The following is a 13528-nucleotide window of genomic DNA, read 5'->3' on the forward strand; positions in this document are numbered from 1 at the left end:
AAACAGAGTAAATATTCCTTTAAGGAAGCCCCAATTTTTCTATCAGTACAATGTGGCCCACTCAGGGTACTTTATTAGTAGTAAATATTAAGAAAACACACTTTGCTTTCTTTTTAGCTTTCTTCATCTTCTTGTCCATTTTCTTCTGAATTTCCTCTTTGGAAAGGATACAAAACACTTCTAGCACAGAATCGGTTCCCTAGAAAAGGAAAAGGCTGATGTGAGTCCAGGAGAGGCAACTTGTTAATTCAGCTTTTTCTCTGTAAGAACATTTCTTTTTCTTCCCTATTGGTATTACCATGGACAATTTAATCTCTCTCTAATTGTCGTCTCATCTGTAAAGCGGAAATATACCACTTTCTACAGTGTTCCTCTGAAGACTAAATAAGAAGTTAATGCTTTTAAATTGTCTAGAAAAGCAGGGATTTAATCAGTGTTTGCTAATAACAACAGTGATAACAGCTATTACTGTTATGCTAACAGAAGCTAGGGAGTATAGATCCACAAGGTACCATATAATGAAATCTTAAAAGCACCAAAGAAAAAGTCACATCCACACCAAATACTAAATGAGTCTCTGAAAGGAACAGCGAAGTCCTTGTTATTTTCTCCTGAGCCTGATACTCACATGGCAAGCAAGAATCCTGCCTGTCCTGTCGACTGCAAGGTTCACAACTCGGTCCCTTCCTTCCCGCATTATGGACCCAGCTTTTCTGCATGTAAGGATGCGCTGCAGAAGAAGCAAGAGAAAAGGTGAAGCTTAACAGTTACTTCTGTTAACCCCGGAAAAGACAGGATTCCAAATGCAGGCGACAAAGATCATCCCTAAAACGAATACCTTCCCAGCATTCAACTCAACTGAAAGTAAGAAACAAAAATGAATTACATCCTCAGGAGCTTCATCCATCTCAAGGGTACCATCCTCTGCTTCATGTGAGTCCTGTATACCAGAAGATTCTTTGATTTTCTTGGGTTCTGGTTCTTCTGGGTCTTCAATCTGTTTTTATAAAAATGGGAAAATAAAAAGTGAAATAATTCGTTCTAGGAGGTGACTCTTACCCTTAATGACTTAGAAACCTGTCTTCATGGCTACTGATAACTTCCATTTAGTGACCTCTCTGATCAAGCCTCTTTGATGGCAGCACACTTATCAGAATATATTAAAAACAGACTACATCAAACACAAACAAAACAAAACATTATTCATCATACTAGTTTTAATAACTTACCATAGTATAAGGACCATTGTTCCATAACAAAGTGAAAAAATGATGACCTCATTAATTTTAAAACCTTAGGTGAAAGATCCACCATATTCTAGAAGGAAGGATTCAAATTGGCATTACAAATTGCAAATGCACTGTATGAGAGATTACATTTTCTTCTTATATAAAGAAAAGAAAAACTCTAGCCTACTAATGTAGAACCCATCAGAATGGCTACTGGATACACCACCACGTATCTCACCCCAGTTAAACCCTGGATAAAAAGTACACGACCTTTTATCCACACAAAATCTTTGAGGATCCGAGAAAAAGTTATAGATCTTCTCAAAATATACATATTTATATAAACATACAGAAATTTGTTTGAGAGAAGAGGGTCACAGATATACTGAAGTTCATCTGTGGACACCAGAAGATCAAGGAATATCAAGCTAAGAGCCCTATAAACTAAAACATTAACATTACTAAGAGCTGTAACCCTAAAGTTATCCTTCTTCCAAGTGCAAATGAGCATAGAAATAAAACACAGAATGAAGGAAAAAAATTGTGTGGAAGTCACAGGTTATCAGTAAGAGAAAATTCCAAATCAATGTGTAAGTACTCAGTAATTACATCTGATTCTAAATTCAACAAAACTATGAAACTGCTGAAACATGACCCTGCCCGTGATCAGAAAATAAGCAATTACCTCTTGTAGATAAGATATGTCCCAAGCCCTCAGTTCACTGTCAGAAGCCCCAGTGATGAGTCGCTTTTCTTCGGACACCAGAACCAACCCCCACACCTACAGAGCATAAACAGACTCAAATAATACAATTTAAGGGAATCCAGGATGTAGGACATGACATTCCAAAAATCTAAGTACCCTGTAGTCAAATCACTTTGGCACTGTAAAGTCTAATATTAAGGGCAACTTTTTCAAAAGACACTAAAAGAAAGCCCACTTTTAGAAAGAAAATGACCTAGGGTAGAATTGTTTTTTATGTGGTAACTAGCAGTTTCTCTGTAATTTCCTATCCTTAAATTTAGATAATGGCTGTTCAGAATAAATCCTAATTAGAAGCCACTCAAGTGATAATTTTAAGTCTGGCACTTCTTTGCTTTTAGCAGTGCTTACAAATAAAAGGTGCTCCATTAATGTCTATCAGAGTATCATTTTTAGACTCAAACATGCATGAATAAACAGTGAAAATAACAGTATTGTTGCAAATCCACAAAAAAGTCTAATTTGCTTTTCCTCATTAATTCTAGGATGTGTATATTCCTCATACATTCTAGGGTGTATATACACATGCACATACATATACATATACACATATAAATCTATATAACTGACTTATAATTAACATACATTATTAGCTAAAGGCATACAACACAGTGATTCAATTTTTATATATTCTGAAATGATCACCACAGTAAGACAAGTTACCATTCCACTGACATACAAAATTGTTGTAATATTACTATGTACCCTGTATATGCATTACATCCCACAACTGGAAGTTTTTACCCCTAATTCACCTTCGCCTCTGCCTAATATGAACAAAGCACAGAGGATGCAAAGATATAAAATATTCCCTGATCTCTATGGAACACATCTATGTTCAGGTGACTATTATAATGGCTATAATTTGCTATTTACATGTCACCGGCCAGGCACTATACATGCAGTATCACCATACTTCCCTACAATCATAAAGGTGGACGCTTATAATTTAAAGTGATGAAACCCATATTCACAGGTTAAAAACTAATGTAAGAAGAATATTTACTAAATGCCAGAGCAGCAGCAGCAGCAGCAGCAGAGCAGCTCTATCTGCTCTGATGGTTGGCACTTTGTCCACCATACCAACTTCTCTTAAGACAGGACATACCAATTATTGTTAGCAGTAAAGAAATGCTCTCTTCCTTTCTGCCTTGCCATTCTTGCCCTGGCCCCATAACCCTACACGTACCTCAGTCCGGTGGCCAACCATTGTTTTAAAACAGTGCTGGGTATCAAGGTCCCACCATTTCACCATGGTATCTTTCCCACTAAAAGAAGAAATAGGAGAAAAAATCTTATTAGGAGGAATCAAATGAACATGAAGATCAAGGACTCATTTTTTGCCTTAAAAAGACATAATACACAGCAATGATGTCTAATGTTAATATTTACCTTTCTTTTAAAAAAAGAATCCTAACTCTCAAAACACTCCTCTTCTTTCCTGGCAAGAACTGAGTCAATGAAAAGCCATGGACTCTTCGCTGAGTATAACCACCCAACTTCCTTTCCCCTCTATAAAAGTGCTCTTTTTCCCTTGCTGAATGGAAATGAAATGGCAATTCTCTGCTGATCCTAAATAAATCCATTTTTGCTGGGGGGAAAGAAAAAAAGAATCCTAATTCTCTATATGGCCATTCTCAGGTAGAAAAATAAAATGTTCCAAAAATAACCTTGAATTCAGAGTGCTACGGAACATAAAACTTGGGCTGTTACACATCATTTCCATAGCCACAGCATCAACATTCCTTCATCTGTCTAACTAAGAAAGAGCATAGCCTCTCTTGCTCCCTTGTCTTCCAATGTTCAGCTAGTCTCCAGGGTCCTGAAAATGCCTCCTCTGGGAAGTCTCTAAGCCTTGATTCCTTCCAATCCATTTCTGTACACAAACCTGAATCTAAGTCCTATTGCCTGAATTACTTTATATTTTAATAACTTATGTGGTCTCTGTCTATTCCTGTTACCTCATCACATCCAATACACCACTGGCAGATAATCTCAATTTCCTAACTTTGCACCAACTCAAGATTCTCTATGAAATCAAAATCAAGCTCTTCGGCACCATTCCCCAAACCTCCCATTCACTGGCTCTTAATCTCCCTGTCAACAGGCTCTACTCTTCCTGCCTAAAATGCCTGTTCTCTGCTTCTTCACCAGTAGAAATCTACCATAATGCTGGTACCAGGATTAAAACTGGAAATACCCTAAAACCCGATTTACAAAACCTTGCCTATACAATCCTACCTCCCGGTGTCATTTCCTTTTCCTTACATCCCCTAAGCTATCAGGTGAATGTATATTCTAGGAACTGTAGAGTCACTGCCTCGTGTTATCTGAACAAGACACACTACCACCCCTGTATCCTACCCCACAGGGACAAATTCACCATTTGGACAGCATTTTGTGCTGCTCCTCTACACCACTTCTGGTTCTTCTGTGGTTCTTACTAATTACTGTGGTCCTTCTAAGTACTGCCTGGCAACATTTTGAATTTCAAACTTTCCTGGGTAGCCATTCCTTAGGAATGGTAACTACTACATTTAGGCTGAGCTATATGAAACTTCTGGTATCTGACATATCACTTTTAACCCATACAAATGGTCCAACCTATTAGATGTTCAGGAGCCCTAAGTATGGAGTAAATAAGTCTCTTTTAAGGAGGGAGGCTAAAACAAACATTTAGTAGTCACATCTGCCCACTGTTCCATGTTCGGTTTTCCTGACTTTCTAGGGATCCAGAAAGTAGACAGTTCATGCATCTGTCAAAGAGTTATCAGGGGAAATAATGACAAATCAGAAAAGGGAATTAAAGAATGCTATAAAGAACTCTGCATAGCACCCATGATACTGCTGGGGAGTGCAGGCAGGGGCAGAGGAAAGCAGAGAGAAGAGGAAACTAGCACATGAGCTTGAGTGTAGCATGAAGAAACGAGTAAGGAATCAAGCAAATTCCTTCTGTGAAAGCCTCACTGTCAATTCACCTAGAAAAAGAACTGGACATGAAAACCGTTTCCACTACTTTACCTCGTAACCAGCAGGTTCTTTTCTCGTAGAAACAATGCTTGTGTGATGGCATCCTTGTGTCCCTTTAGACGGTAGAGGCCACTTTCATTGATCACATCCCACACGATAACATCCGTGTCCTAAAGAAATCAAATCATATAGAAGAGCTTTATCACATAAGGCCTAACTTGACAAACAACAGGGTGTAATATTCTTATTAGAAAGTTGATATGTAGTTCTTATAGAAAACTTGGAAAGCATACAGAACAATAAAGAAACAAACACCAGCTGACGTCACCACCCAGACGTGATCAACATAGATATTTTGTGTACACTGCTCCAGTCTTTATGTGTACATACCTGCTGTTAACTGAGATCATGCTATTACTATCATTTTAGAACCTTCTTTTTCTCCTTTAATATATTTCTCTATTTCCACGTCATTACAGACTCTTCTCATTTTTAACAGTCATGTGGTAACCAACCTTAAGGATATATCATTATTTTAATTTTTTTTCTATTTCAGCCGTTTAGGTAGTTACCAATTTCTGCTATTATAAATACGTGGAAACGACCATTCTTGTACATCAATCTTTTACATACCTCTGATCAGAATAAAGACTAAAAAGGGACATTCTTGGGTTAAAAGGTATTTTTCCTATCTTAATACCTTTAAATAGAATAATAATTTTAATGGAATTTAATCTGAAATTCAGGGTGATCTCCAGAAAAGTTGCACCAGTCTAAAGGTCCACAGGAGCTGTGTGTGACAAGACCAGTTTTCTCATCCCTTCAGTACTGGGTATTATCAGTTGCTCAAAAACCATTGCCAATTTCACAAGTTGAAAGGCTACCTCAATATTTGCATTTCCGAATACCAATGAGAAATTCTGCACATCCTCTATGGTGATTATTGGCCTTTCTGTACCTCCTGTGAACTGTCAAGTCATGTCTTTCATCTTCCTTTGGGTCTTATTTACTTGTTGTTATTAAGACATGATATTAATATTTGCCTTTTATTCTAGAACTATTAAATACTTTCCCTTTTTCATTGTCCTTTATTTTTTCCAGTTCTACTTAAAAATGATTGACATATATGACTCTGTAAGTTTAAGGCATACAGCATGATGGTTTCGTTTACATATATTGTGAAATGATTACCATGATAGGTTCAGGTAACACCCATCTTCTCATTTAGATCCATTAAAAAGAGAAAAAATTTCTCAATGTGATGAAAACTCTTAGGATTTACTCTTAACAACTTTCTTATATTGTTTTAATGTTTTAAAATACATTGTAAATACTCAAATATTAAGCATTCAAAATTTCCTTTCTAATTTATTTCCTTACCAATAGGCTTGAAGTCTTTATCAGATTGATATCAGATATTTTATCACCTTGATATCAGATATTTATTTATGTATCTTCTAGTTTACTTAAAACACCATGATTTAAGTCTTTGAGAATTTTTTTGGTACATGGCATGAGGTAAAGTTTTAACTTAAAATTCACCCCCACACGGTGAGCCAATTGTTTAAGTACTACTTCAGAAGTAATCCATCATTGTTCTACTCAAAAATGTCACCTTTAAACTAATTAGGAAATATATATACATATACACACACACACACACACTAACTAGGTATATCAAGTGGATATGTTTCTTGTATTCCCATTTGGTTGCAATAATCTGACTATTTTGTATTAATGCAAGCTTGATATAACATATTATAAATTATGACTTCATAATGCATTCTAGTATCTGAAACCTCTTAAAAAAATCCAGCCCTGAAAAAGAGTCGGAAACCCTTTTATTAAATTTTCCCAAAACTCTGATGTTTATATTCATTTGTTTTTACACGTGTGCTTTTAAATCATTTGGTCATGTTAAAAAAAAAAAATCTTTGGTATATTTAATCCGTTTTATCTATATAAACTAATTAGAACACAGGAGTATCATCTCAACACTTCGTCTTGCCATTCAAGAACATGGCTTGTGTCTCTACTCATTCAAGTCTTTGTTACGTCCTTCAGTAAAGTTTCACAGTATTTTTGAGTCCATTACTTAACACACAATTGTAAATGGAATCATTTACATTCTATTTTCTAACTGATGACTGAGGTATAGGAAAGTGAGGTATTTTACCAAATGAATGGCCAAGAAGCAGCATTTTGCCTCTGCCTTTCCAATGCTTCATCCACCCATTTGTGTACTGTTTTGGGTAGGCAAATGTACAACGATGTCACATGGTAATTATCATGGACAGCCTCATCTTGTTCCCATATTTTACAGGCTTTACTCAGAGAATCTGACAGGAAACAAAACGGACCACCCAATTCAAATCCATCCTTCTCACTCTATACTACCACTGATACTATTTTGTACACAGAGTGCCCACTGTTTTAGCCAACAATTTTTGTGAACAACCTGCTTCAGCTTGTTCAGTCTTATGCTCCTTTGCCAGATCAAAGTCAGGACACCTAAATCAAGGTCTCACCTTGGATCCAGAAACCAGCCTGCCTCCTAGCTGATCATACTTCAAAGATGTGATGGCTGCTTTATGTCCATTGAAGGTCACATTTCCTTCTCCACTCAGGAGACTGAAGATTCGGATAGATCCATCCTCATAACCAACAGCTAAGTGCAGCCCATCTGGGGAGGGGCACAAGCAAGTGACTTCATGTTTAAGCCCCTGAAGGATGAGGATCTGAAATAATAAAAATTGAAAATAATGTAGAGGAGTTAAGCATGTCATCAAGGAAAAAGTGTGGCACTGTCAGGCACAGTAAAATTAAAAGCATCAATAATTCCAAATCGCTCTTCTGAATAATAATGGAACTCTGCATTCTGTCTCAAGTTCTTTAATATAGAAACTACTATTTGCACTGGGTAATGAAACATTCAAGAAAAGGTAAAGCTATACTACACTATTTCTCCAAAGCTCTACATTACCATAATACATGCCAAAATTTCCCAGGCAAAGGAATAAATTCCTAAGTCCTTGTTCTATGTGAACACCAAATGACTTTCTATAAAGGCTTATGAACACATCCTTGCTTTAACTGAGCCCCATCTCAGAAACCAATGTGCATGGCACTAGAGTGCTACAGTGGTTTATCCCCAAGGGACTTTGAGGGACAATAAGTATCAAAGTATTAATCTCTTGGGAGTCACAAAGAGAGTGGACAAGATCAAAATGCCTGTATTTGGTTTGGCAGAAGTGATAGGCTGAGGAATTCAGAGTTATACAAAACATCAAAGGCTAGTTTAACAACCCTTTGGCCTCATCTGCATAAGATTCAGTCAACATATTCCTTTTAAATGCCTATTATTCTGTAACTGAGCTTCACTGATGGCTCAGGGGTAAAGAATCCGCCTGCAATGAAGGAGATGCAAGTTCAATCCCTGGGTTGGGAAGATCCCCTAGAGAAGGAAGTGGCAACCCATTCCAGTATTCTTCCCTGGAAAATCCCATGGACAGAGGAACCTGGCAAGCTACAGTCTATGGAGTTGCAAAAGAGTCAGACACGACTTAGTGACTAAAACAACTGTAACAACTCTACAATTAGTTCTGAGGGCAAGTTGAAGTTGAAAAGTGGAGAACTGGCAGAGGAAAAACAATGAATAAAAATGGAAAACAATGCTGGGAATAATGATTACAAATAATTACCTGTAAACATCACTACAAAGAAATACCTAAAAGAAAAGCTCCTATTTGGTTATGCTTTTCAGAGTTTAGTGTAGAAGAACACAATAGAATCTTTTCCACTATGTGAAAACACAAAAGAATCTTTTCTATTGTGTTCTATTTCACAATACAATACTTGGCTATCCAGATGCAAAGATTAAAAAAAAAACAATTTCTAGAGGCACACACATTTAAGAAAAAAATCTGTGCATAGTAAGACAGACCTCTCCCACTTCTGCCTCCACCCTCAAATACCCATAAATAGTATGAACCTGGATGACTGCTGGCTTACCTTCTCTCCTTTCCTTAAGTCCCAGACGAAAACATGTTCACAGGCTGGTACTGCCACATAGCGTCCTTTTTCACCACGAAGTGTCACGAAGACAATGTTACCTTTTTGGCTGCCAATAAGGCCAAAGACTGCACTGGCAACATAGCGCAGGTACTGCTTGGTGAGTCCCATGTTTTAACATCTGATCCCGCAAGTGAGGCAGCTGCACCTACAAACAAAGAAGACTCAGTACTTCAGGCACCTCGGTTCTGCTGAGTTGGTGAACACCAGCTATTCATCATGTGCTTCAAAGCCTTTGACCCCGTGGCTGCTAAACCTTCATTTACTCTGAATATACCATTGACACAAAATACCTGAACGGCTTCAATTTTTTATTCACGGGGTGACTCAACCTGTCATCTCTCATTCCTCAAGTTTCAAATTGGTCACACTGCATGCCCACCTCACAAATATCTGACAGCTGTTTAGGCTTCGATGCACCTGAACAATTTGCTTCTGCCCCCCAAGTTCAACTACCAAAGATTTTACACTGAGATTGACAGTCTCAGACTGAAAATATTTATTAATGAGCATTTATTGTAACCTACTAATAATTAGACAGGCACTGATCTAGATGCTAGCGATATGGTGTTGAGCGAAACAAAAATGCCTCATCTCGTGTCACTTATCTTTCAGCGCAGCAGCTCTCAAACTCCAGAATGTATCTAAATCACCCAAGCGGTTATGAAAACAGATAGTAGGAACCACCGCCCTCACCTCCCTAGTGTCTATTTCTGATTCAGTACGTCTGGGGTGGAGCCCAAGATTTTTCAAGTCTGACAAGTTCCCGGGTGACGCTGCTGCAGTTCCTCATTTTCAGAAGTACTATATAATGTGTAGGTTGATCCTTGATTTCCAAATCAGGGCAGCCACCTTCCCTTGGAACAAAAAAATAATACAAACTGCACACTATTTTTGACAGATGCCATCGTTCCTGTGTGACTGAGCAGGACACTATGTGTGTGCCACGTGCTAGCTGCTCAGTCATGTCCAACTCTTTGCAACCCCACGGACTGTAGCCCGCCAGGCTTCTCTGTCCGTGGGGATTCTCCAGGCAAGAATACTGAAGTGGATTGCCATGTCCCCCTCCAGGGGATCTTCCCAACCCAACGATCAAACCCAGGTCTCCCACAATGCATACGGATTCTTTATGGACTGAGCCACCAGGGAAACCCGAAATTACTAAGTCAGACAATACTCCCCTCCATCTGCCTACTGTTTATAGAAAAACTTTAGTCTCCTAAAGTTTCCTGAGTTCCAAAGAGCAAATTTAATCAAAAGTGAGAAAATGCAGAAACAAAAAAATTAATCAAGACAAAATGTTAATAATTTAGCCATTAAACAAAATCATCGGCCTTTAGTTTCTTCTCAAGGGCTATACAGATGATACTGAGTCATATCCTTGAGCTATTTTTCAGATATTGATATCCCTACCAGGAGGAAGAAGTTAACTGCATGCTGACCACCAGCACTTACACCCCAAACTGGCTGGACCAGGTTAATGGTGTTGACTCCCAATTACCATGTCCACCAGCTGATTACACATCCCACCTCCTCTCCCTCATTTTGTCTTTAAAAACCTTTCCCTGAAAGCCAACTGTGTGTGTGTGCGTGCACACACATTCTCCTTGTTTGGGCTCGCAATATAAATGTTGCACTCTCCCTCACCACAACCCCATGTCAGGAGATTAGCCCGAGTGCTCACGGGTGAGTGGATCCAAGTTTGGTTTGGTAACAACTGCACTAAATCAAATTCACTGGAAACACTGGATTATGGAGGAAAGAGACAACAGGTGAAGGAGATAACAAGCTCGTCTATATGAAAAGTATTCCCTGAAACACCTGTGCAACTAAAAACCACAATACTAAACAGTTTTTCAGAGCTGTTTTTTTGTTGGTGGTGGTGGTTCAGTTTGGTTTAATGCTACAGGATGTCTCAGAGAACAACCTCTTGTTTTAGTCTACTTTAACAGGGACATATTCGATGCTTTTGCTAATATTCCTCTTCGCTGATATTTTAATGACCACCCACTGGCTTCATTTTTCTTCTAGGAACCAACATAAAGGCAGTTAAAAATGAAGGAAAGATAATATTAACATGGCAATAATGCTCTTAACCTAGGCCATTTGATCAATTCTTTCCCAATTCGTCTTATTCTCCTGGCCCCAGCCCCTTAACTGCAATTGTTTCTTGGTAGTCTCTGGCCATCTACCACAGTACTTTCCGTGGAGACTTCATATAGCATGCCTAGGCCCAGGGACTCCCGCATCTCTATTTCCAGTCCTGCCCACAGACATACTATTAGCTACAGAGCTCTGAGAACTTATCAAACATCTCCATCCAAATACCTTCCAGTGTCACATTTAGTATGTATAAAAACGAACCTAACTTGCTTCCTGAACCCTATTCATTTTTTTTCTGACTCTGTGACACTCAACTCTCCAAGCCATTCAGGTGCAGAACTTTGTAGTAACCTGTGGCTCATTAATAATATTATTTAAGCAACCAATACTTTAAGAGTGCTTACTATCTGGTAACTAATACATAAAATGTATATAACTGAGTAAGCATGCAGATAATTTCATATAGTTGTTGAGTTAATTAAGTGGGTTAATACATGTAAAGTGAAAGTCACTTAGTTGTGACCCCATGGATGATACAGTCCATGGAATTCTCTGCCAGAATACTGGAGTGGGTTGACTTTTCCGTCTCCAGGGGATCTTCCCAAACCAGGGATCGAACCCAGGTCTCCCTCATTGCTGGCGGATTCTTTACCAGCTGAGCCACAAGAGAAGCCGGAGAAAACCAGAGTGGGTAGCCTATGCCTTCTCCAGGGGATTTTCCCAACCCAGGAATCAAACCAGGGTCTCCTGCACTGCAGGCAGATTCTTTACCAACTGAGTAAAGGCTATCAGCAAAGCCCTAATACATGTAAAGCACTTTTAAAAGTCCTTCACAATTACCTTGCACAGTACTATTCTTACCCCATTTTACTGACAAGGAATCTAGGCAGAGAGATGCGAAATAGCTAGCCCAACATCATTCAGTTGGTTTTAAATGCCAAAGCCAGGTTAGAATCTAAACTCCAACAAATTTCTTCTTTTAACCACTAAACTACTTCTCTTTGCCTCTAGTCCTCTCTCTTCAGAAACTTGTTTCTCTTAAGTAGGATCCTTTCTCTCTTTCCACTTCTTTCTGTTTCAGCTCTTTATCACTGGGTTCCTGCACTAATTTTCTATGTAGCACTCCCACCTCCATGCTTTTCATTCTTTCCTTTTTAAAAGTCATTAATACTACCTGACTAATCTTCTCAAACATGCTGTTCTACCCCGAAGCCCTTTAAGGGCCAAACCACAGTTCCCAAGAATTCATCCCACCTATTCCTCTTTACATCTCGCATAACCTTGTCTGTCAGGCTAGTTGGTGTCCCTCCTTGTCCTGTTACCTTGCTTTCCTTCACCCTGTACTTCGAATAACGTGCATTCTCCCGTCTACCTAAGTGTTTTCCTCTGAGACCCACTTCCTTCGAGGCTCAAGTCTTTGTATTGTATCAATACTTCCACGATCTTTCATACAACTTAGTATTCTCTTTTTGGGGAGAGTTCACAACTTAACCTTTCTCTATGCTTCTTTCTCCCTGCTTCCTAACCCACAGTACCATAAAACATGCTTCTATGATGCGCTGCAAAGCTGGACCGCGGTAACAGACCTGTCAGACGTCCCTAAACCAAGTCTTTAGACAGGAGAGGCTGAGGTGGGGGTTCCGGACACCCACCACGCTGCCACAGCATCTTTAAGCGAGCCCCGCAGGCGCCGGTCAACTCGCTCCACATCTCATCGGTGAACCTCGGGCGTTCGTCCGCGCCCTCCCAGGACGGCGGTGGGGCACTCATAGAAATTCAGGTGCTCCTCCACCCTCAAGACCGGCCCCAAATCCCCCTGCTTCGTCTGCTGCTAGGACCACGAAGGCCTCTGCCGGGACCAAACAAATCCAAGGAGCCGAGCAAAGGCGTTCGACCGCAGCGCACCTACGGTACCTACCTGGGCCTCCACGCGGCTCGGAGCAGATTAAACCCGCCCACCGAACGCACCCCTTCCGGGTCCGCTCAAGGACCCTCTTCCGCCCAACGTTCCCTTTGCCTTCTGGGGGAAATGACGTAAAAGCCGGGCTCCGATTGGTGAGCACCAGCCGGGAGCGGAAGGCGGTGTTTCTCAGCTCACAGCTCCTGCAGCTGGTCATTCCAGCCTCTTGGGACTTTGGCTCGTCTTACCTGCCTAACGCCTGGCAAGGGCTGTCCGGCGATGCAGCTCGGCCACTCTCCACGAGGAACTTAGCCCGTCACGCCTGCCGCCCGGATGGAACCACCGGAATGCTGTGAGAGGCGGGACGGAGGCCGGGAGGAAAGGCGGGGCGGAGCGGGCCGGGGTCGCGGCGGGCGGCGGGCGGCGCGCGGAACTTGGCCCCGGCTGTGGGAGCGGGAGAAGGCTGGTTCTGTCCGTTCTCTGCAAAAAAGA

The 13528-nt window shown here is 40.2% G+C and overlaps 2 protein-coding genes across 4 annotated transcripts in view; one reads left to right on the forward strand and one right to left on the reverse strand.

Moving 5' to 3' along the window:
* Window positions 1–13421, reverse strand: part of WDR3 (WD repeat domain 3) — a 38474-nt gene extending 25053 nt beyond the window's left edge. Inside the window, exons 1-9 of one of the 3 annotated variants that reach the window (XM_025288016.3) lie at window positions 13285–13421; window positions 8974–9181; window positions 7491–7700; window positions 5014–5132; window positions 3182–3260; window positions 1915–2010; window positions 887–997; window positions 629–730; window positions 102–199 (exon numbers count right to left, since the gene is read on the reverse strand). In XM_025288016.3, coding sequence (XP_025143801.3) covers window positions 102–199; window positions 629–730; window positions 887–997; window positions 1915–2010; window positions 3182–3260; window positions 5014–5132; window positions 7491–7700; window positions 8974–9144 — 986 coding nt within the window. In that variant the 5' untranslated portion in view covers window positions 9145–9181; window positions 13285–13421. Of the gene's footprint in view, window positions 1–101; window positions 200–628; window positions 731–886; window positions 998–1914; window positions 2011–3181; window positions 3261–5013; window positions 5133–7490; window positions 7701–8973; window positions 9182–9729; window positions 9857–13054; window positions 13182–13284 lie in introns of those variants that run through there. The other 2 variants (XM_044944492.2, XM_044944494.2) reach the window with 2 other exon arrangements.
* GDAP2 (ganglioside induced differentiation associated protein 2) overlaps window positions 13248–13528 on the forward strand; it is a 62999-nt gene continuing 62718 nt past the window's right edge. The window contains exon 1 of the mRNA XM_006050670.4: window positions 13248–13388. The gene's annotated coding sequence lies outside the window, so the exon portion shown is untranslated. The remainder of the gene's footprint in view (window positions 13389–13528) is intronic.

The sequence above is a fragment of the Bubalus bubalis genome, chromosome 6 (genome assembly GCF_019923935.1).
Source record: "Bubalus bubalis isolate 160015118507 breed Murrah chromosome 6, NDDB_SH_1, whole genome shotgun sequence".
In the NCBI taxonomy this organism is placed as follows: Eukaryota; Metazoa; Chordata; class Mammalia; order Artiodactyla; family Bovidae; genus Bubalus; species Bubalus bubalis.